The 25267-nt window shown below is 35.1% G+C and overlaps 2 protein-coding genes across 2 annotated transcripts in view; both read left to right on the top strand.

Annotated features, from left to right (window-relative positions):
• The window catches only part of LOC134740905 (uncharacterized), a 29945-nt gene extending 27511 nt beyond the window's left edge, over nt 1–2434 (top strand). The window contains exons 17-20 of the mRNA XM_063673559.1: nt 257–388; nt 800–910; nt 1127–1229; nt 2042–2434. Of these exons, the coding sequence (XP_063529629.1) occupies nt 257–388; nt 800–910; nt 1127–1229; nt 2042–2193 (498 nt within the window). The 3' untranslated portion in view covers nt 2194–2434. The remainder of the gene's footprint in view (nt 1–256; nt 389–799; nt 911–1126; nt 1230–2041) is intronic.
• Nucleotides 2435–5560: 3126 nt separating this feature from the next.
• Nucleotides 5561–22094, top strand: LOC134741009 (retinol-binding protein pinta-like). The gene is made up of 7 exons (XM_063673734.1): nt 5561–5813; nt 6523–6729; nt 8369–8528; nt 16780–16951; nt 19226–19426; nt 21060–21165; nt 21914–22094. Exons 2-7 carry the CDS (start codon nt 6588–6590, stop codon nt 22063–22065), a joined length of 933 nt encoding a protein of 310 aa, XP_063529804.1. The 5' UTR covers nt 5561–5813; nt 6523–6587; the 3' UTR covers nt 22066–22094.
• The last annotated feature ends 3173 nt before the right edge of the window (nt 22095–25267 follow it).

Genomic DNA, 25267 nt, shown 5'->3' with positions numbered 1-25267 from the left:
TATTTGTATATCCTAAAGACGTATGTATTTCCCGGCAGTCCCCGGGACTGAAAATACATATCTCTATATACATACAGATGTAATCTACGATAAAAAAAATGTATAATTTGAAATTGGTAAATATGTATCTATTACATTATCAAAGAAACTCATTTATTAAATTATTTTTTATTAAGTATTGAAATGTAAAAATAAAAAAACAATTACATATTATTACAATTAAATATACTAACGTTTACAATAATAATGTTTTTAGATTTTGGTCGTTGAAAGCGATGCGGCGACAGTAATGGGTACGAAGATCGTGGTAGATTACCAAGGAGTCGCCATGGCTCATCTGGCACAGGCCAACCCGACATTACTCAAGAAAATAATAGCTGTTAGCCAAGTATGTAATTAAGTAAATTTAATATTATTATATTCAGGAGACGAGATCAGAATCAACTATTGTGTGATATATTAAGTACTTTGTGTAAGCATAAGGGCTGTTGTGTAGAAAGTTGCAGTATTTGTGGGTAAACACTGAAAGTTAAATATGTAGGGAAACACAGGCAGAAAAATAAAAATTGTCTCTTGTGTATCCGAAAGTTAAGTTTACATACCCAGGCAAAGAACCTGAGAGAACGAGTTTCCAGCTTATTAGCTCTTAATTTCCGCTTTAATTACCTACACCAAAATAGCCTAGATTTTGGGAACAGAAAAGACGAAAGGGATCTAGATTCGGAAGCAGTTTCAGCGATTTTTTAATTTTACATTGATTTCGCGGTTCAGATGCCTAACCATTCGCTAATATTTACAGGAATCAATGCCTCTGCGGTTAAAAGGCAGCCATCACGTGAACCTACCCGCTGGCATTGACGCCATTTTTCAATTAATCAAAGGACTCATAAATGCAAAAGCTAGAGACAGGGTAATTACAGTACCTACCTAATCACAATCATATTTTATTCATATTCGTGTAGAATCAGTGTGTGTGTGTGTGTGTGTGTGTGAGAGAGAGATGACGGGTGACAGCGAGGTATGGAAGAAAAAGATATGCTGCGCCGACCCCAAGTGAATGGGACAATGGCAAGCGAATGATGGTTCGTGTAGAATCAGTGTAATATGTGTTTATTTTTATTTTAAGTTCAAGATACACAAAAATTACGAAGAATTAAGGGAATTTGTACCGCAAGAATCTTTACCAAAAGAATACGGAGGCAGTGGCGGAACTATTGCGGAAATAACAGGTATAAGCTTCAAACTAAATAATGCAACAGACAGCTAAAAGCTAATTTTCGATGATGCCTGCGAGAATGGTGATTCCAATAATCCCATGGACAAAAAAATAAGTATGTATATGATTTCTCATTTAATTTTTTCATTAAATATTTAATGCGTAAGGTATTAAATTTGTAGTGTAAATTTTTCGAAAGTTTGCATACATTCATTCGTGATTCGTGAAAGAGTTATAGTGGTCGTGGCAAAATTACGAGTAACAAAATTATAACGAATTATGATTATATCCCAAAACGGTATCAGTAGAAATATACGAACGAAATTTTTTATGTTAGCCAATATGGACCCAGTTTCTTAATGTTTTACATTACAAATCCGTACGTACCTCTCGGGTACTACAAAGACTCGATGTTGGCGTCTTTTTATGTGCACCGAACCACGGATGGGGCTTGAAAAACCACAAATGTAATAAATAAATCAAATAATTTGTATAACCATTCGCGAGTGGTTCAGTGTCATGCGCATGCACAGTGGGCGCGCATATAATGGGTACGAATTTGGAAATGTAAAATATTAAGAAACTAATAGGCCAATTCCAGTTTTTGTTATTTTATCTTGACTTTGATACTGACCTGTCAGTGTCAAAAGTGACGTGTTTGACACTGACAGATCAGTATAATATTCAAATCACGCATTAGCTAGTTTATATTATGGGTATGTACCTATATACCGATTTCTTACCTTATTTTCGTAAAACCTGCTATGGTGTATTTTAGGTGTTGAACTTTCGAATCAGGATAACATTTTGAAATTCAATTTACAGAAAAATGGGTGAAAAAAATGGCAGAATACAAGTCATGGATGCAGCAGGAAGAGACCCTCGGCACAGACGAGTCGCGGCGTGCCGGAGCGCCGCGCACGGCCGAGGAAATGTTCGGCGCGGACGGATCCTTTAGAAAACTCCACATTGACTGAATTTTCCCAATTATAGTTTACCTAAAAATATCTCTTGTGGGTCATACGAGTATGTACGTAGAAGAACAAGTTTTCATCTCTCCTATACGGAAAGTTTCCTTTCAAAGGTTGTTTGTTAGCCGGTAATTGCATTTCCCACCCTAGGGTGGAAAGTATTTTTTTTTAATATTGTACTTAGAGCAACGGCTAAAAGCCATATATGCCATGTCATTCAGTTAAAAGCTCTCATATTAGTTTCCGTATTTTCAGACCAAGTACCTATTATCGAAATTTAATGTCAATTACATTGCATTATTAAAAAAAATATACTACTTGTATTTATTATTTAAATTATGAAATAAACATAAATATTTGTTAATAAATCAATACCAATGACGAATATGTTTAAAATATTATCATTACATTACATTCATTCATTTAGTTTCACTTTTTTTTAAGGCGCGTATACATTAAGGCCATTTCAGACACATCCCAATTTAACATTCATTACATGTTTTAGTGAGAGCTGTTAAGGGAATAAGTGAATGTCCTTAATGTGTATTTGTAAACTCATCTCCTGCTCACATATTTCTGTTTGCTTTCCAAATAAATAAATAATAAAATAAAATAACAAGGGCCTGACACTCTTTGATAGAGAAAGATAGTCTTATTGCGATTCCTATAAGAGGAAAGAGAAAATAGTGCCATGCTTTGTTCTTATCACCGACCGGGTTTTTTTTCATGGTCGGGTTATGGCAGCATAGGTAGGAGGCGATGGCGAAATACCGAAATTTATAAGAGTGAAAGAGAAAAAGGATTATGCTGCCATACATTAAAATGTCAATACATGAATATGTCTTTCTCTTACCCCTGGTCGCCTGGTTTTATGTCTAACTACTATACTATGTCTATGCAATTTAAGATCAAATTGTCTATGGTTTTATAATTTTTTTGTGATCAAAATGTAAATGGCGCCATTTCCAGTAAATAACCCTCCGGTTTGGCATTTACGTTACGGCCTTTCCATCGCGATATAGCCGGCTGAAGATATTTTTTTTTCCAAGAGCATAAACTATCATCTGACAAAGTTTTAATTAGGATGCACTAACGAAAAAAAATATTACAAGTTCAATTTCCATTCATTTCATTTTGCGCCTTATCAATAGCTTTGGGGTAAATAACATTATCTATATCTGACTTAATAAAATATCTCCTAGGTTTTATTCGGTCTATCTTTATAGTCCGACAAGAAATTGTAGAAACTTAAAAGTGGCAATACCGTAGTGTTGTCTCGTTTTTCTTAGATTGATTTGAAAGGGACGACACTATAGTATTGCCAGTTTTTAATTTCTACAATTTCTTGTCAGACTGTACAAACCGCATACCTACCTACCACCGCCTACACTGTTAACTGACAGTTCGTAAACCTTATTACAAAAGGCATAAGGTCCATCGATGGACAGGCTGCTGTGGAGTGTTGCTGTTTGTACCTATCTTAATACAAAAGTCAACAACGAAATGAATTAGGATTATTTACATTTAAATACGTCACATTACTTATGACATGAACAAATAAGGAAAGCTATATAAAAACTGTTTTTTTCTCTTTCTTCTTACAAAGGAACGCTTTGATAGTTTGAATTCCTCAAGGGAAGGAAAGGAGGCTAGTGGTTAATACCTAACTCAAAATAGCACCTTTAAAAAACATAAGGGGGGGGGGGGGGGTCACTGAGCTGTCCCAGTAAAGTAGTGTGCGTGAACTGTGTTTATGTATGTAATGGGGTAATGAGGGCTAACGCGTATGAATTCGCCGCTAGGGGCGCTAGTGTAGATGGTGGTCTTTTCCATAGTTTAAAATGTCAAATATCACTTGTCACTTCAATGACTGACAGCTGTTCTTTAGTCTTTTGGACCACCATCAACAGAGGCGCCAACTGGTGAGCGAAAAAACGATAGCCCTCATTTGATAGAATCTGAAAATTTACCCTCCTCTAACCCCCTAGTACTAAAAAAAAATTTATGTTTATTTTTTACTCTCACCATCTACACAAATGATCTATTGCATTAGAAAACACTAATAGATCTTTTTATAGCTGGTCAAGCAAATCTTGTCAGAAGAAAAAGGCGGCAAATTTAAAAAATGTAGGCGCGAAGGGTTGTCGTCCCATAGAAAATTTGAATTTCGCGCCTTTTTCTACTGACAAGATTTGCTTGACCAACTATTTGAAAATTTGTGAAACAACAAAGGCGATATTATCGTAAATTATGCCTTTTATTATGTAGCAGTCACATAAACTATTATAATAGGTAAATATTGTCATAGAACATATTATTAAAAGCAAACCATATCCTATATCGCAGTAAGTACGCATTTAGAAAAAAAAAATGTTAAAGTTGGTTAGTGGTACTGGTGGTAGATACCCCTAAATGTTAATCGAGAATTCTCAAATTAATTACTTATTATTATTTTAGTAGGGAGAATGAAATAATGAGGTGAGAGTTTAAAAAGTTAAAACTTTAATTTTTTGAATCACCAGCTACCCCCTCTTAAAGATCAAAATGTTCAATAAACTGCCATTGGAAATAACTAACCTGCCAATTATAAATAAAATAAATAAATAAATATTATAGGACATTCTTACACAGATTGACTAAGCCCCACGGTAAGCCCAAGGAGGCTTGTGTTATATTATTAGGTACTCAGACAATGATATATATAATATATAAATACTTAAATACGTTGAAAACACCCATGACTCAGGAACAAATATCTGTGCTCATCACACAAATAAATGCCCTTACCAAGATTCGAACCCAGGACCATCGGCTTCACAGGCAGGGTCACTACCCACTAGGCCAGACCGGTCGACAAAGGGTCAGATAAGGGTTAAATAAACCTGGTTCAAACAAACACAGTACCTAGTAAAATGTAGATATCAAGGTCTGGAGACTATTTTCCTCGCCAATTAGGGATAACTGCCGCAAGAGTAAGTACCTACATAAGTGCATCCACCCTTTGATATTTACTTGATCTTATTTCTAGATTAGGTGAACTAGACCCGTCTTATCTTTACTTTATGTTGTAAAGTTATTAAACTTATTTACAGTTAAATAAATAATATTTTATCAACTATTTATATAACTAAGGTGGTCGGTAAGAAGTTTTCTGGGCAGCTACGGATCTTAGGTTGAAGGCTTCGCTCTATGAATGTATTAAATTACCTAAGTAAAATTGTATAAACTAGTTTTAGTCTAAGTATGTCATATATTCAGTAAATCACATTTTTGAGATGAATCTTTATTCTGTTTCTGTTTGTAGGTAGACAAACAGGTTGCCTGAAGCAAGAAATATATCGACCGTATTACCATACTTAATCCGTGGAATCGGTTTTATGCTCTCAGTATCTGTCTATCTAGCTCGCAGAACGCACGTAGGAAGCACTATCTAATCACCTGTGATAGCCTATACAGTCGCGACAAAATTATCGCGATCCCAGTATGGTGTTAACCGGTCTTGACTTCGGTCGGCGAATGATTTTTTAAACATCTTTCAGTGAAATATAGTTATATCATATATGCAGCTCGAAATATGAATTTACTGCATGGTTAGCGCAGCGTTTGGAAACTTGTCACATTCATAAGTAAGTCAAGTCTCTTCATAAAGTATCTACCTACCTACATAGATTATCTACTATTGTGTAAACATTTGCGCTGATAATGGATATTCATGTGCTTAATAACATTTATTAATCAAACGTATTTTAGTTAATTGACCTTATGTAAACTGTAACAAACATAATTACGATATACATATATTATAAGAATGATTTCATTTTATTGAATACCGTCCGCTGCTAGTTTTCATTGTAATACGTATGTCGGCGGCCGATCGTAAAATCAGGCAGATCATGAAATTCCTAGGCATATCGTGAAACGTGAAAATCATTGTCTCGTTCCCTGAGTCGACGGACCTATTTCTGGATAGTCACCTATTTATTGGTTAAATATGACTCGTCAAAACGTTACACAGGAACTTTATGATCGGCCTGATTTTACGATCGGCCGCCGATATGTATACTCTTTAAAAAACTAACCTATTAAAATATCTATTAGTATTTTTGTGGTGATTTGAAATATGTTTTTTTTTTGTGTTAAAGGTGAATAGGATTATGTAGCATAATTTCTAAAATCAAATATCGTAAGTACAAAATTCCTAAAGACAGAAAATCAAAATTCTAATGCACGTAATTCCTAAAGATGCATGTTCTAATACATTTTTAATTAGGAATTTCGTACTTAGGATATTTGGTTTTGTTTGTTATTTGAAATATGTTTTTTTTTGTGTTAAAGGTGACTATTCACCTTTAACCACTGGAGATTAAACACATTTGCGTCGTAAATGAATTAACAAAAAAATGACGATTCGACCACTGACTGCGGCACTCAAGAAGAAAGCAGCGAAGGAAATAAATGAAGATGATCGCAGAATAGCGTCTGATATCACGGCGTTGAGGCACTGGCTAAAGAAACAGCCGCATCTTCATGCAATACAATCAAGTAAGTAAGTAAAAACTGTAATAGATGTCATATATTAAAGAAAAAGTGACGAAGCCCTCCAGTGGTGAAGGCCGGATTCGAACCGGCGTCTTTAGCTATCGCGGCTAACGCGGCGTGGCGGGGTGGCCTAGGGGTTCATGGCGTTAGCCGCGATAGCTAAAGACGCCGGTTCGAATCCGGCCTTCACCACTGGAGGGCTTCGTCACTTTTTCTTTAATATATGACATCTATTACAGTTTTTAATTAATATATAGTAGTGTGACTACTTTAAAAAACACAAATCAAAATATTTAATAAAATAATTTGATTTGTTCTCAAACTTGTTCAAGTAAGTGATATTAAATGTGACAATATCAACTAGATACCCAAGTTAATTTATTAATTAGGAACTAACCGGTCGAATCTAACAAATGAAACAGAATATTTACTACGACAGTATTTTCCACTTTTTTTTGGTCTCCAGTTTGACGAGAAATCTGAGGAAAACGAAATAACCTTTTTTAATATATAAAGGGGGCAAAGTTGTTGTTTAACCCCTCGTGCTAATATTGATACCCGAATAAGCGAAAAAATCAAAATTAAACAACGAGCATGGCGTTTGTTTCGAAAAGTGGAATAGTGAGCGTTGCGAGGGTTTCTAGGCACGAGGGCTAAACAAACTTTGCTACGGAGTAAAACACAAAATTTATATCACACTAACGCGAGGAAAATACTAGCTGTAAACATTACAAATAAAATCCAAATTAACCTTATAAAATAAACTTAAAATTTCAATATTAATATAATATTACTAAAAAAAAACATAACTTAAAAGTTCCTTGATTTCCCCGGCGACAAAAACATTTAATGAGAAAATCCTCACCGAAACATTTTGCTAACTGCTACTGGATGATTATTTTCTTGTCGGGGAAACCACAAGCTCGATAACTAGGTATTTGCAGACTTGAATAGCGTCTAGGGAGAACACGTTTTAATTATCTTAGTTAGTGTTCTCATTATCATTCGCTTACAGCTAGGAAAAACACCGAAAATACCGATGTTCTGATTAGACAACATTTTCGTAACATTATCGGAAACCACATGGTTATTTACCAGAAATGTCATGTTTAATCCCGGTAAGGGCATTTATTTGTGTGATGAGCACAGATATTTGTTCCCGAGTCATGGATGTTTTTTCTATGTATTTAAGTATTTATATATTATATATATCGTTGTCTGAGTACCCATAACACAAGCCTCCTTGGGCTTACCGTGGGACTTGGTCAATCTGTGTAAGAATGTCCTATAATATTTATTTATTTTTATTTATTTATGGAAATACAATATCTACATCAATTAAACTCATAAGAAGATTAATCAAGTATATCTATCTGTAATTAGTGTGTTTATCAGTCGAGTAATGCGTTGTATTTCACCAATAAAATAGTTCCGATCTGGCAGCGCCATCTATGTTTGTTACTCCGTAGCTCGTAGCAATTACAGTCGCTAGTAGTACAACTTTTATCAACATGCCGACCAACATCTTTGACGACCTTTTTATGAAGGTAGTCCTGAACAATATAGTTAGATGGCGCTAATTAAGAACCTTGAATTTATGGCAGTAGTTATACCTACTTACTCATTATTTTTAAAATTTCAGCTGATCAATGGCTGCTGGCATTTTTACGGGGATGCAAGTTCAGCCTAGAACGTACAAAGGAAAAATTGGATATGTATTATACTTTAAAAGGGTTGGTGCCAGAGTTTTTATCTAACAGAGATCCAATGGATCCGAAGATTCAAGAGATACTCAAATTAGGGTAAGAAAAGTTTATACTGAGTGAGTAATTAAAAACATGGCTAATTATTTAGGTACTCAAATGATGTGCAAGGCACATTAATAGTACCTACCTACGCTTGTTAATAGAGCCTAATGTTGCAAATATGAAGTACTAATTAACCCTAATATATTCAGGGTTACAGTCGCTAATGATTCTTTTAAAGTATTCCTAGTATGCATGCATCATTCATGTAGTTGCAAATGTCTTCTTAGTCGTGAACTCTTGGCAGCGTGGTCGTGGTCATGTCTAGGTTGAGTCTTTCGCCACCACTTCCCTGGTGATGCGACGCCATGTTGCTCTATATTTGGAGGAGTGAGAATTCTCGTTTATGCTGCAGTGTGTGACAGACTTGATGAGGTCTGTCCATCGCGTTGGAGAACGCCCACGAGATATTTTGACCTCGACTTTCCCTTGAACCACAAGTCGTTCCATAGAGTCCTCATTGCGGGAGATATGCCCGAAGAACTTGAGGATTCGCATTTGCACAATCAAAGATAATCTCTCTTTAATATTAAGTTCTTTCAGGATTGAAACGTTAGTTCGGTACGCAGTCCATGGGATTCTGAGCATGCGTCTCCAGCACCACATTTCCAGTGCGTCGATTTTGTGACGGTCTTACATTTTCAGGGTCCACGTCTCAGCTCCGTATAAAAAGATTGGAAAGACCAGGCACCTCATCAATCGAACCTTCGTGTTTCTGGTTATTTAGCGGTGCTTCCAAATCTTGGTTAGTTTTTCCACTGAGGATCTAGATCGTGACTAGTCACGGCGCAATGTCTTCGAATTTCACCCTCGCAGCCGCCGGCATTAGTGATTGTGGAACCCAGATAAACGTAGCTATTGAGTACCTCGCATCCCGCTAGAACTTGGACGTCCGGTTGGTTGTTGTTAACGCGGTCTACAATCATCATCTTTGTTTTTTCACGATTGATTGCAAGTCCAAAATCGAACGCCGTGTTATCCAGGCGCCAAGGAGAGTTTCGATTTCGCCTTGACTCGACGCCAGCAGGGTAGTATCGTCCGCATATCTTAGGTTACATATTTTCCGGCCTCCCACAGATATTCCCTTGTACCAATCTTCGAGAACTATCCGCATTATGTACTCTGTGTATATATTAAAGAGCAATTGTAAATGTAATCGAACCTAATATCTGGCGCCCGTTTGTAACATGTATAGGTATAGGTAATTAATACAATACAAGATCTTTTTACAATAAAAGGATATAAAAAAGGTTTTATGTTTACTGTATTAATTCACAATACATGTTACAAGCTTTCATGAAACTGGCATTTAAGCAATACGTTAACGGACAATCAGGTTTAATTGTAAAAATCTAATAAATATGAACAATATGAGGTACATACTTAATTGGCCATAAAACATTGATGCAACATCTATATTTACCTACTATAGGCAAATAATAATATTATTATGTCTAATGAAAAAAGATGTTGAAGTGCCTATACTTTAAAAAAAATCCTAATTACTGTACAGTTAACACATTCACCGCTCAGCTACGGGCGTAGCGCTACATCGTAGCCGATGACATGGGTTTCTTCCCCGTATATACCGAAACCGATTCGTAGAGGCAAAACGACGACGTGTCGTGATAAGCGCTGAATGGGTTAAATAGAATCGATAGTAGCGGCAAAAACAACGCGTCAAAATTGTCTGCTACCCTTTAATAAGTAGTTTTATAAATATACAGTGTGGAAAGAATGAATGCGCCCTGGAGGGAAAGTGCCTTTAAACCTTAAATTAGCTCATTTTGCTTAAAGGAAACATTCTTTTAATTTTAAAAATAAACAAAACTGCATTCAAATATTTTTGAAATTCGCTTGTTTTACCCGGGAATTGTACCGACTAAAAATTAAAAAAAAAAAAAAAACACTTGGTAGTTTATTCTACTATTCGATACAGTTAATGTTGATGATAACATTTCTCCAAAAAAACATTAGGTCTTACACTCGTTTGTCGTACAAAATATCCATAAAATCGAATATTTAGTATTCTAGAATATTTTTACAAACAAAATTGAAAAAAAAAAAAGAAATGAAAAACCTGAATGCATTTTTGTTTATATATTCAAAAATAAAAGAATGTTTCCTTTAAGCAAAATGAGCTAACTTAATGTTTTGAGGTACTTTCCCTCCAGGGCCCATTCATTCTTTCCACACTGTAAGTATATAACATATGTAACCTATCTCATGCTGTAGAGCTATTGTAGATACTTTTTCACCTCAGCAGCTCGAACAAGCCTACTTTCGTCACTCCCTGGAGTGAGGAAAGTGCGACTTTCCTCACTCCAGGGAGTGAAACAATGTAGCTTTTTAATTTGGTGAAGGCCATGAACTTCATACTTTTATTACATTTTTAATGGTATGGTATGGTATGGTTTTGGTATGGTATCGTATGGTATCGTATCGTATCGTATCGTATCGTATCGTATCGTATCGTATCGTATCGTATCGTATCTATCTTATTATATTATTATTATTACTATCGTATCTGTATATGGTATGGTATGGTACATATTATAATACCTTTTTTTCTGTTTATTCTGTGTAATTCGAAACACATTTTAACCTTTTATATGTTCTCACTACTGAGGTGAAAAATTATGTGTGCAACACGAGAGCAAAGTTATTTTACATCTCGTATTTTTGAGTCCCTCGCTACGCTCAAGATTCTAACTTATTAATTAATTATAGAATCTTTCGCTTTCTCGGGACTCAAAATCAACACTCGCAAGAAAGTCCAACTTTCCTCTCTTGTTGCACAAATAACTTTTGACGTGTACCTAATCTTTTGTGCTACTATTGATGCGTCATACTATAATCATTAGGAATGTGTTTTCCATCACGGAGCAATGGTATTCCGGACATTTGGGAGGCGTGTGCGAAACGAAGCAAACACGTAGAGACCCTTTTGGCACTTTAATGAAATGTAAGGGGTACACCGAGCGGATGCTGCTCTTGACCGTGTCATGGGACTCACACAGAGGCAGCACCCGCTAGGGTGTAAGGACTATGGAATGTATTGGTTCCCATACATTTCACGACTCTTCTCTTTCCTCACAGACTTTACCATTCAGATTTCCGTTGCTTTTCTATGAAAAATACATTTTTTATTATTATTATTTTTATTTACACAAAGGGTACATGCTTACAAACAAAATTTATGCATCGCCAAACTGTAACCAGTTTGTTGGCGATTGAAGCGCTCAATAACAAAATAGAATCATGCACCTGAACAAAATAATTATATTTCTCAAGCTTCATTCTTCAGATATAAAAACCAGGTAGTCCTTTAACCTACTAGGCAACTCATCGCATGTTTAAAGTGGGTAGCAAAAACTTTAACTCAAACAGGTCTATCCCTACTTTTCCCCCTAGTCTCCATGGGGCGCGCGGCTTGCCGCCATTGCTCATTCTTTATTCTTGCGAGGCAACGAACGCACGTAAAATCATAATTTTGTTTCAAAGTTAGTGCAGTCATTATACGATTTATACGAGAATACGACACGTAAGCTGTGAGATTATTCGTTTCGTATTCGTTGTGCAATATATTTGTTATTAAAATTGTTCATCATCCTGGAGGTTAGTCGAGAACTAACACGAAGGAATAAATCATCCTGGGGGTTGGTCGAGAATCAACACGAAGGAATAAATCATCCTGGGGGTTGGTCGTGAACCAACACGAAGGAAAAAATTATCTTGGGGGTTGGTCGTGAACCAACACGATGGAAAGTCTGTTCGTACTTCGAACACCGATTGCGCCCGGGGTTTGGTCGTGAACCAACCAAAGGTTTAATTTAGATCGGACAGCGCGCAACGAAACAAAGGGCCCTAAATAATCATATTGTGTTGTGTTAAAGAGACGAGGGAGGCTTTCTTTTTATTTGGTTTTAGATGGCCCAACAGAAGAAACTCAAGCAAAATTGCCGAGTGATAATAGATTCTTCAGATCCTGAAGAAAAATCAGATACTTACTTAAGTGTAACTATTTTAACTATTTTTGTAAAAAACTTACACTTTGTGATCAAATACCTTGCACTTACTTAGTACCGCGCGGGCCGTGAGTCCACGACTGGTAACTATAAACCTGGGGGGCGGCCTAGAGTCGTCACGAAGATAGAACTTGCTTGGGGTTGGCCGTGAGTCAACACGATAGCAATGCATAACACAATTTAATAAATCTATAGCGGTTCTCGATCAAAACCACGCACATTTTAAAACACCAAGTTCAAGTTTCTATGTGCAATAAAGAATTATCTTTTAAGTTCAAGTTCAAATATACTTTATTCATGTATAGGCCTATCTATGTAATCTAAAACCTTACGGGTTTTATTTTGAAAAACATTCGAAGTCTACCCTCGAATTAAAAATATTTCTTTTAAATTTTTTCACCAGCGCTCCGCGGTTCATTTTTGATTTGTGCGTGTCAGAGACACGTCGGTCTAGCTGCCGAAACGTTCGGCACAAGACTACATTGCCTTTTAAAATAAATCCTTACATATAAAATATATTTGGATTTTTAATATCCAATTATATGTGACAATAAATTTTACTCACACCTAACCCATAGTACGGTACTTTTATCCGCCCAGAGGTTGAATTTGAATAAACACGAGACTACCTCGTAAATTTATAATTGAAACAATACAATAGTACCTATATTGTTTTTATATTACCCACATAAGTATAACTTGTCTCTAAAATTGGGAATTGCTAAATAGGTGTACCTACATCACGTTACGTGATGTGAATCTGATCGAAATTCCTAAACTTAAGCTGGATAAAATCTCTTTTACTACAAATGAAATGGAATAAACTAAGTGGTAATACCCTGCACAATGCATATATTTTGGTGACGATTTTTGAATGTTTATATATGCATATAACCATACAAATTATTGGGATACGTACGCTAATATTGTTATGGGATATATAAAAATATAAATATATTTATAATACCGTGATCGCTTAAAGGCATAGGCGATGTCAGTATCTAAGTACCTTGTGTCTGTTTAAAAATATGATTTTACTTTTTTAAGTGATATTGAATAATTAAATAATTTGAATCATCCAATTGTAACAAAGACACCTAACTGAATTGAATTACAGGAAAATGGGTTTATTCATCATTATCTATCTAATAAACCCAATGAAACAATTTGTGAGTACTGAATATGAAAGAAAGAAAGAAAGAAAATAACTTTATTTTGCATGAAATATGGTACAAAAGGTGGTCAGACAATATTATACATAAGTAACACATATTTCACCAGCATCTGGCATGCAAAAAACTAAACTTACAACGAAAGCTAAGAAACAAACGCAAACACGTTTTACGCTTATTTCTTCATAAATACAAGTTCATGCCGAAGCCTGACAAAGTGACCATTAGAGTACCATCTAACTGAGTTAATGATAAAGCGGTTTCGGTACAATTTGGCTAAATACACACACGAATATATTTGTTCGCATCTCTCACAGATATTTAATATTTATTTTTATGGTCGTAAATAATGGGTAACTAGGTAAATACCTATTAACCTGTATCAAAACTACAAAACGATTACCTTCCGATTATCTTTTAAAGGATTTTAATTTTATTAATAAATGATTGTATTGCATTGTATTGATCACCCTCAGATTATGCATATAAAAATATAAATACATAATTAAGAAGCTAATAGAAACCGTAAAAAATCAATAAATGACTAATGCACCTATGGTTCAACTCTCATGTGTCGGTCGCGATACTCTTTCAGCTATCATCAATACGATGTTACCATGCAATACGTTTTTGCCAAGTTTAAAATATATGTGCCTTGATATTATAAGTTTAGTAACTGTAGTTGGTGGGGACCCACCACTTGCAATACCGCTATGTCATTAATATAAATAGCACATTCATGACATAAGTCATGGATTAAAATATTAAGATGAATCCACTTAATATAATATTTGTTTTCTGAACTCAACAATACAACCATAGTAGCAATACAGCAAAGGCAATTTTTATTATTATTCCGGCTTTAATGTTTACATTTTAAAAATATACAACATTACGTCGCACAGTCTTTCGTTCCTTGCAGAGCGAATACTTGAATGGAGGGCATAAGTTTTTAGATTTTCTGTGGATTGATATTCATTTCATTTCATTGATTGCGTGGTTGATTGCTGTGCTTGTCCCGTTCGCGTTGCGAGAATAGAAGCCGCTACACCATTATTTGTGAAAATATGGTCAATCGCGCCTTGCGGTCAATAATAGTAATTTAAATAAAATAAAAAAGGTTCATATCATTTATATATTCTATTTAAAGGTACTCGTCACATGCAGCTATTTATAAATATATGCTAAATTAATTCCTAATGATGTTTGTTAAACGCTGATTTTACCTACTCAGGTTTAACTGGATATTATTATGCATTTTAATAGCTCGAATATATGTACCTAAGGTACGTACATATAATTAAATGATAAATAAATATTCTGTTACCATTAATGGACCTTGGACCATTCATTATATGTAATATGAGCGCAATAATAAACATTTGAGTTTGAGTAAATTACAATCTTATTTGAAAGATTACTTCGAAAGCTGAGTAGACTGCTAGTCTTATAAATTATTTTTGTTTAGAATACCTTTGGTGATGCCACACATATGACATGCTTTATGCTTAATAACTGAACAGAAAGCATAATTTATGCACGTTCATATATTTTTTAAATTTCAGGAACGTGGTGGATTTTTTAATTTGATAAAAATCAAAATATAAACGACGTTAGACATGTTTCGAGCAAATACATGTTTTTTTGTTAAGTTGAAGCTCTCGAAAACGCGCTAGGCCGCGTGAGTCTTTGTCCATTGCACGCCGGGTCACTATTCGTTGATCAGGAGCTGCTGTAAGCCGATTTGCGCGTGCACGCGCCTAATAACTGAATTTTCTCATTGTCGTCGTCTGCTCAGAGATCATCGTAAACAGGATGAGTCGGCGTGAGACAGACATCACACGGCCTACGCGTCATAAGCGTCAAGACGCGGGGAAAGACATCACAGCCACAGCGTATCTCACCCTGTCTGGAGGTAACGCTGGGTTGTATCGTTAGCCTAAATTACGTCTTATCTTCGTAGATAATTACACTTAGACGAGCCTGAATCTTGTCATCAATAGTGTACTGTTCTAAGCGTTCAAAAATTCCGTATCGCGGACAAGCACTGCCAGTGAATTTTAATACATTTCACAAAAGGACATATGTCTTATGAGTTTACTCGAGTATTAAACTTTTTCAAATCGAATTAAACTTAATGCAAAGTTGACCACTAATTGTATGGAATCTTAGTCAACTAGGTTTTATGAAGAACAAATTAGATTTTGTTTAAATATCCTATCTTATTTTGTTGTATATATATATATATATATATATACAACCTGGCTATACCTAATATATGTATACCTTTTTGAACCTGCATTGCTAAACTTTCCCGTGCTTCTTAACAATGCCTTATAACTCAATTGGAACAGTAAACTTGTGTATAACATACACATATGTACATGGTAGATAATTATTCATACAAATATGTTTTCAGAAATAAATATGCTATGATAATATTGATAATGGGAAAGAATGCAGCAAAACTTTCAACTCTTAACATCTACCTGGTTTTTATATCTGAAGAATGAAGCTTGAGAAATATAATACATGATCAAACGAACTTCAAAGTGAAGTTCGATCAGTATTATATGAGTAAGCTTCATTCGAAGATATAACTACCCTCCCTCCCCTATACCCGGAAAGAAAGTTTTGCTTTAGAAAGTAAAGTCTCTAAAAATAATGAGCAATGGCGGCAAGCCGCGCGCCCCATGAAGACTAGGGGGAAAAGTAGGGATAGACCTGTTTGAGTTAAAGTTTTTGCTACCCACTTTAAACATGCGATGAGTTGCCTAGTAGGTTAAAGGACTACCTGGTTTTTATATCTTCGAATGAAGCTTACTCATATAATACTGATCGAACTTCACTTTGAAGTTCGTTTGATCATGTATTAACAGCTTAAACAGTAATCCTTATATATAATTATATATAAATTTTCCCAATGTTCAATTTTCTAAAAGGTATGTTTTTAGTCTCTTTTTAAGGACCGGCTTACTAAACCTAGATTTGAATCCCTCCTTTTATGTAAGTACATATACCTACTAAGAAAATTTATTTTTCTTCTAGTCTCTTCTTACCACTGAAGAAATGTCAGGGCGAAGATTCATCTCGCACCAGTATCGTGAGGGTCGGGGTGTTAGATGCCTCCACATACCACCTGACGGACGTTCTGAAGATCGCCTTCATGATCACGGAGATCATGATGCTGGAGGACGACAATTTCAACGTGGCTGGCGAGGTAAAGGGTCATCACAGACATGCTGTAATACGGTATCACAAAGACAGAAATGAGATAACAAAATAAATACTACTGTCCAAAAAATTCAATTGTTTACGTTACATCGGACGGACGTCTCTGGGTCACAAACTTACATATTTGGACCAAATTTGGACCAGTCGAAGTCGTTTCGGAGAAAATAGGGTGTGACAGACGGACAGACAGACACACAGACGCATGAGTGATCCTATAAGGGTTCCGTTTTTTCCTTTTGAGGTACGGAACCCTAAAACAGGTAAAATCCGTCGGCATGAATGTAGTTTTCATAAGGACAGCAAAAGCTAGAACCCATACAACTACCATACCCATAGAACAGACGACCGGTCTGGCCTAGTGGGTAGTGACCCTGCCTGTGAAGCCGATGGTCCAGGGTTCGAATCCCGGTAAGGGCATTTATTTGTGTGATGAGCACAGATATTTGTTCCTGAGTCTTGGGTGTTTTCTATGTATTTATGTATTTGTATATTATATATATCGTTGTCTAAGTACCCACAACACAAGCCTTCTAGAGCTTACTGTCGGACTTAGTCAATCTGTGTAAGAATGTCCTATAATATTTATTTATTATACAACTATAAATACAGGATGCGCGCCTGTAAACCGAATGGCACAGATTATTGATAGTAAAAACGGATATGTATACCTATTAAATTGTAACAAATTCTTTCTTCTATTTATTCCTCGAAATATTAAGAGCTTAGACTATGTCATAGCAAATTGTTCTGTTAAGATCCTCATGTAATAATACAGCATTTGCTGAATACATCATTTAAAGTAATTTGCATAATTTTAAGCTTATGGAAATATATCAATTAGTTAATACCCAATTATTAACGTTTTTTTGTACTTACCAATTCTTAATGATTCACGGTTAGTTTCACTAGACTATTTATTGTTATAGAAGAAATTTACAAAGAAAATCAAATTAAATTATAATATTACAAAATAAAAACTAAAGTTAAACCTAGAAATAGAATAACAACACAAACTATAAAATATACTTACCTAGACTTATATTGACCGAGCGCAGTCTACACAACTTTGACACCCACCCCCTATCTTCAATTACCCATGAACAAGATGCATGTAACTGCGTCGAAATATCGGGAGTTCGAAAAGAATACAAATGGTAATCACGGTATTCACGGTCCATATCCCGGTCAATATAAGTCTTTTTGTACTTGGCTATATAAAGTAATTATCTTTAACTTCGAATTTCCCTAGATTAGAAATTGCTCATCGTAACATTGCAGCAGATGAAATCTACCTAATGCATGCATATTATATCTTAATTACAAAAGTAGACTAGTTTACATTTCTCAATAGTACTTACTACGGCTAATGAGAGCCTGTAGAAATTCGGAATATCACAAATATTCCTAACGGGCATCAATTTTTACCAACAATGTTAATTACCTAATGACTAATTACTCAATTCACTTCTTTTTTCGTAGCTTTTTTTTTCTATATAAGTGAAAATCCGTTAACAGGGAGATTTTATAGGAAGATAATATACATACCACCATTGACCATTTAACCTTCATAGGTACAAACTGTTTTATAGTGCTTTTTTTTCTTACCTAATTATTGAATATATTATCTTCATCTAATAGAAAAATATTAAATAACGTAACATAAACAAGAGGTCACACATGACACAAATAGCATCTTAACACCTGGAGTAATTAGGGATTAATTACTCTGAGGATTAACCCGATGACGCTTAGTCAGCCAATACATATAATTGAGCTTTACAGTCAAGTAAAATCATATGCCTACAACTACATATATGTATAATGGTAATGGTACACTTGTGTCCCGTAGTATTGATTTTGCATTATGACATATGTACATGCAGCCATGCAGGATGCAGGTGATTAGGAATAAGAAAACGGTGATGACAATCAAGTAAAAGTATAAAGTGTAAAAGTTTCTAACTTGGCTGTTGATGAGTAATTAAGGTAGACGCCCTAGGTCTCGTTACGGTTCTATTACTTGTCATCTTTAATATTGTTAATACAGATGACATCAGGTGTCATCTATTGGGCATTGGCATCTACCTAATATATTAAATCATTTTTCAAATTATAAAAATATATATAGCTATATAGTGAAAGGCCTTTGCGCACAGTTCACTAACTAAAAATTAAACTACTGTTGACTTATTGAAAAATAATGCCATGTTAATAGATAGTCCTAAACACTATTAATGAAACCTAATTTATTATTTCTCAGGAAGTAATCGTTGACATGAAAGGTGTGGGAATCAGCGTGCTGAGCCAATGGACTCCAACGTTAGCAAAAAAAGCGATCTCCTGTTTCGAGAAGGCTTTCCCGGTGCGCGTGCAGTCCAACTACATAATCAGCACTCCACTGGGATTCGAGGCTGCGTATGCTATTTTAAAAACCTTCCTTGGAGAAAAATTTAAGAAAAGAGTAAGTATTTTAACATAAACCCTGTTGTTACCCGGACTCCTTTAGGAAATCACTATAAGATGAGAAACGAGTTAAAATTGATTTCATCTCTATAACGAACACAAAAATGTTAAAGCAAAAGACATGGACAGAGGAATTACAACTACGAGTAAAACAATATTAAAGTTGATGAGTTTTAATAGCATAAAGGCATAATCATTATAAAGATCAGAAAAAAATCGTTTTTGAAAAAAACAAAAAAAAACAATATAATAACTGAAAATTCGATCAGGGATCTGATGAACACAAACGAAAAGAGATATACTGCCATGGTTTGATGTTGGTGATAGCTATTGCTGACATTTAGCGATAGCGAGAGACTCGTGACAGCGACTGGAATAATTAATGCCTATCACAATTGATACAAAGCAGACAGTATAAACTTCGTTATTTTCATGATGATTCATCATATTACCTACGACATGTTTCAAGATAGACGAATATAGGTAATTATTTTACTTACTGGTGATTGTGGTTTGGTACTAAGTTATTTTAACTTAGGTGTGATTGAAAAATCACATTTTTGTTGTGATCAATGCAGGTTAAGATACAATTTAATAAAAATCAAAGTTAATAAATGCAAGTAGGGGAGACCAGACCAAGGAGAATTGACACAAATTTTACTTTTTCGGTCATAACTCTGTTGTATTAGAATCCAGTTTTACGAAGTCTGTATCATCCGCGATAGCAAATTTCATATCCATTTACCACCAGAAACAGTAACAACATATTGTACTTGGAACTATTTAAAAACATTTGTTTTCTGCGTCAATCCAATCTGTTTCAACTCTCCTAATGCCGAGGTAACTTAAAACAGGTACTGAGGTAAGTTGACACACATCTATAATTTATGAATTTAAACAATAAATAGCAAACTAGTGTCAGAAAAATATTTTCACCGGTAACCGCCAGCTCGGTTTAGAATTTTAGTTTTCAATTTCGTCTTTTAGCTAGTTATAATTTTAAAAAGAAAAATATGCTACTTTAATCAATATTTTTGTTGAGTAAACTAGTTATTAGTGACTAAAGCATTACGAAATGCACGTATTTTTCAATAAGCTTTCAATTGGTAAAAACAAAAGTGCTATAATAATAAAAAAAAGATTTTAACAGTCTAGTATGAACAGCCTCTGCCAAACTCAAAAGAAAAATTGGCGAGGTAAGTTGCAACAAGGGGTTTCAACATACCTCACCGTTGTATTTTTTCAGATATTTACACTTCTTTGCACTTTTAGATTATAAAACATGGACTTTACTTAAAAATGTTGAAAAATCCAAATATTATGATAAAAAGCACTGCCAGAATTCTTCAAACATATATATGAAAAAAACCGAAACTGATAAAGATATGGCCTTGAAAACATGTCGACATACTTTTAGCAATATTTTAGCTCTAACCGCTGTAATATCTCATCTGCTCATCTGAGGCCTAAACCATGAATGATGAAGTTGCTTAGAAAGGAAAATGAAGCATTCCTTTCTTGGGAGTCATACTTCTAGCGTCTACAGTTTGCGGGATATGGACGCTGTGTCAACTTATCTTTGTTTTGACCTACCTCGGTCTCCCCTACTTATATTCCTTAATTATTTTCAGATAAAGGTTTATAACCAGGACTACAAAGCTATATACCATGCCGTCCCTCAAGAAATGCTCCCAATGGAATATGGAGGACAGGACGGATCTCTCCAGGAATTGATTGGTAAATATCATTACAATGAGCTTCGCATTGAATTCGCTTTTTAGCGATAAGATCGCCTACCTTATTCTTATGTTATATGTATAATTTCTTTGTTATTTGCGTTTACTTTGATACAAAAAAGAATATTTGCTTACAAAGTATGTAATTCGATTGCTCATCTTTTCACCTCAATGGAAATTGAATCTTCAACAAAACGAAGAAATATTTACTGTATCTTTGCACATCAATGAGATACCGTTTGCAAGATTGGTATAGGAATATGTTTTTTTTTTCATCAGGTAATAATAACCGCCAAAAACTTTAAAAAACAATAAGACAATAATATTAATTCATCTTCCTCGCGTTATCCAGGCATTTTGCCACGGCTCGTGGGAGCCTGGGGTTTGCTTGACAACTAACGCCAAGGATTGACGTAGACACTAGTTTTTACGTAAGCGACTGCCATCTGACCTTTCAACCCAGAGGGGAAACTATTAGGCCCTAATAGGATTAGTCCGGTTTCCTCACGATGTTTTCCTTCACCGAAAAGCGAGTGGTAAACATCAAATGATATTTCGTCATATGTTCCGAAAATCTCATTGGTACGAGCCGGGGTTTGAACCTGCGACCTCCGGATTGAAAGTAGCACGCTCCTACCGCTAGGCCACCAGGGTTCTTAACTTGTTCTTAAAGTACGAAGTAGCTATGTGAGTGATGTTTTACACGTTCAACATCCAGATTATGATTAGTACGATTATTATTTTCGTAGATTACTGGAAGCTGAAAGTAGAGAGCTACCGCGACTGGTTCGTGGCCCAGGAGTCGGCGCAGTCAGATGAAGCCAAGCGGCCGGGCGCGCCCACTACCGCCTCCACTCTATTTGGCGTCGATGGCTCCTTCAGGACTTTGCAGTTCGATTGAGTGATTTTTAATAAAACGTATCAGTGCAAGTAGCTTTTTATTTAAACCTTCATATGTATTTTTGTACAAGTGCACAGTCAGCATCAAATATGTAGTGACGGCCAAAGTGGCCAAATATCGTAACAGACCTTTGTTACCATACAAATAATATAATTGATTCTGACGGTACATGTTGTACGTTGCATGCATGTCATGAGATCATGACGAACTGAGAATAATTTAAATCATATAAAAGTTATATTCCTATAAATAGAAATAATTCAAGGCTTGATAACAAGATAGCGATAAGCAGGAAAGTACAATTTATCACTTCTAGTACTCGTAGAGTACTCTAGTCTAGTAGTAGTGGTAGAGGTACTTACCAACCTTAAGAAGTTATAACAGTTACTACTTATTTAAAAATCTGCCCTAATGCGTAGGTACCATTACAGAAATTTAAATTGTTTTCTTTATAGACCAAAGTTTTTCATAGATTTTGGCATAATCTTACACAGGCTTAGCCTTATCATCACCACACCTTCCTTATAAAAACAAAGTCCCCCACCGCGTCTCACAGTGGGTCGGGTTGTATGGGAGTGCGGAATTAATTATTTTTATGATAGGTGGGCATTTTAAAATTATAAATTCAATTAGATCAAATATAATTAAAATTATATTTGATCTAATGTTGCTTCGGGAACATTTGGATATTTAGTTTACTCAAGCCTTATATTTGATCTAATGTTGCTTCGGGAACATTTGGATATTTAGTTTACTCAAGCTTTATATTTGATCTAATGTTGCTTCGGGAACATTTGGATATTTAGTTTACTCAAGCCTTATATTTGATCTAATGTTGCTTCGGGAACATTTGGATATTTAGTTTACTCAAGCTTTATATTTGATCTAATGTTGCTTCCGGAACATTTGGATATTTAGTTTACTCAAGCCTTATATTTGATCTAATGTTGCTTCGGGAACATTTGGATATTTAGTTTTCAGGATCTTATGCACATCCCGGTCACTGAGATAGCAATTTCAACTAACTGCATTTTAAACGCTGAAACTTGCCATAACTACTAAGTAGATACAATAACGCAAAAAAATAGTGTTACTTTCTCGAATCGATAATAGTAAATGAAGAAGAAAACCCTCAATAAGTACGCTCCCTAACCTAACCTAACATTAATGTTATGTGATATTATTGTTGTTATAATTGTTGCTGTTTTATGTATTATTATTGCTGTTAGTTTTAAGTTTCGTGACGCATTGGTTCAACTGTAATGTCATGTAAACATTCTTATCAATAAAAAAAAAAAAATTAAGTACGCTTATTAGTTAAATGGTCTTTATTCACATATTTGCAGGCCTCGGCAGATGAAATCAATTAAGAAATTATCTCACATACTTAAAGTATCATTTGTGCTATTTTTTCATGACTCTAGCTAGGAAGATTAATACTCCTTTGAATAATGAAAATTGGCAAAATAATGACCATGTTGTTTTCGCCCAAGCCACACTCAAATTAAGATACGAAGTCACTAATATTATACAAAATATAAATAGCTTAATATATGCTCCTTTAACTAGAATAAAAAAATTGTATACTTTAGCGCTAGTTTCGGCAAAATATGACCTGCAATAAACAAGTTTTTTGACGGAAAATTGGCATGTGTACAGCATCGTGAACTTTGGTGAATTAATTTACAAATAAATAATACACCAAAATGAAAATCCTTTCACTATAGGGCTAAACAAGTGACTATACTTTTAGATTTAAGACATATGAATGACTAAAGCTGACCTGTAAAATTTGGACTTTTTTCCGCCCTAGACCAATTCTGTCTGTTTGTGTGTATGTACCTATATGTTCGCGATAATCTCAAAAACTACTGAACACTGAACGGATTTTCATGCGGGTTTCACCTTTCATCTATCAATAGAGTGATTCTTGAGGAAGGTTTAGGTGTATAATTTGTTATGGTTTTGTGTAACCCGTACGAAGCCGGGGCGGGTCGCTAGTTATTTATACAACACCTATTTTAAGTCATGATTAGTATATAAAGATGTAAGTATTATTTTTTAAATATAAAACTTGCTTAAGACAGATGAAGATGGTAAAACCCTTAAGACGATAGTGTTATTGTTCACTATCGTCTAATGCAATAAATTGTGTAAAAATATTTCCCAAAAAAATGTCCCCTTTCCTCTTAGCCCTTGTACGATCCAGACTTAAACAAAAACACAATTCACGCCTCATCGATCGCCTCTTCACAGTCCTGAAAATTCTGTAAAAGAAAAAAATACAAAATGACGAATGACGAGGGTGGTCATTTTTGCCGTGTACGTAAGTAGGTACTTATATAGTTGCTAGTTTGATAACGGAACCATCAATCGATGTTACAAATTATATTTTGTATAAAACTAGCTACCCGCCCCGGCTTTGCACGGGTAGTAACACAATACCTTAATAAATTATACGCCTAAACCTTCCTCAAGAATCACTATTGATAGGTGAAACAGTCCGTTTAGTAGATTTTGAGTTTATCGCGAACATGGCAGACAGACAAATGTGGCGCGGGGGACTTTGTTTTATAAGGTGTAGTGATTCCCATGCAAAAGGGAGGACTCTATACTTAGGTACGGTGTTTGTTAAGTTTGTTCCTCGCTGCATGTGTGTAGGTATAATTAGTATTTAGTTTATGGATTTATAAGTAGGTATAGATATGTCTAGCATTCTGCCAGGAGTCAGAGGAGACTGCAATGCACATTCTCTGTTCCTGTGGACCACTAATGTCAAAAAGAAGTATACACTTAGGGCGGCACATACTGCAACCCTACTGGAATTTTCTGGACTCAACGGGCATTAGTAACGAACTTTAAAGGGCCGTCACAATAGATCACTGCTTGGTCGACGTGACACTCACAGGCCCACAACACCCCAACAATAATAATAAATAATATGTCTAGCATTATTTATAGAAGGACAAAATTTGTCAAGAAAGACCAAATAATAAAAATAGGTAGGTATATTTAGATTACAATGCGCGCTTATCACTGCGAAGAAGGTCGATTCCAACTTACAAATTATTTAATGGCAATTTTATTTTATTTTGATACCATTCTCACTATCGATATCGATAACAAACCGTTCGAAGTTCGAATGCCGCTCAAGTTATCTCGATTTGGAAAATTAGTATAATGCGGCCGGCAAGAGCGTGGC

The sequence above is a fragment of the Cydia strobilella genome, chromosome 4 (genome assembly GCF_947568885.1).
Source record: "Cydia strobilella chromosome 4, ilCydStro3.1, whole genome shotgun sequence".
In the NCBI taxonomy this organism is placed as follows: domain Eukaryota; kingdom Metazoa; phylum Arthropoda; class Insecta; order Lepidoptera; family Tortricidae; genus Cydia; species Cydia strobilella.
The sequence above is the reverse complement of the archived record's forward strand: the minus strand, read 5'-3'. Positions and strand labels throughout refer to the sequence as shown.

What these genes read in the sequence shown, in the direction of transcription:
- LOC134741009 (XM_063673734.1), top strand. Translation starts at nt 6,588, where the DNA reads ATGACGATTCGACCACTGACTGCGGCACTCAAGAAGAAAGCAGCGAAG. An exon ending in CAAGAGATACTCAAATTAGG is followed by an intron (nt 8,529 to 16,779) that starts GTAAGAAAAGTT and finishes TTTTTCTTCTAG; the next exon opens with TCTCTTCTTACCACTGAAGA. An exon ending in ATTTCAACGTGGCTGGCGAG is followed by an intron (nt 16,952 to 19,225) that starts GTAAAGGGTCAT and finishes ATTATTTCTCAG; the next exon opens with GAAGTAATCGTTGACATGAA.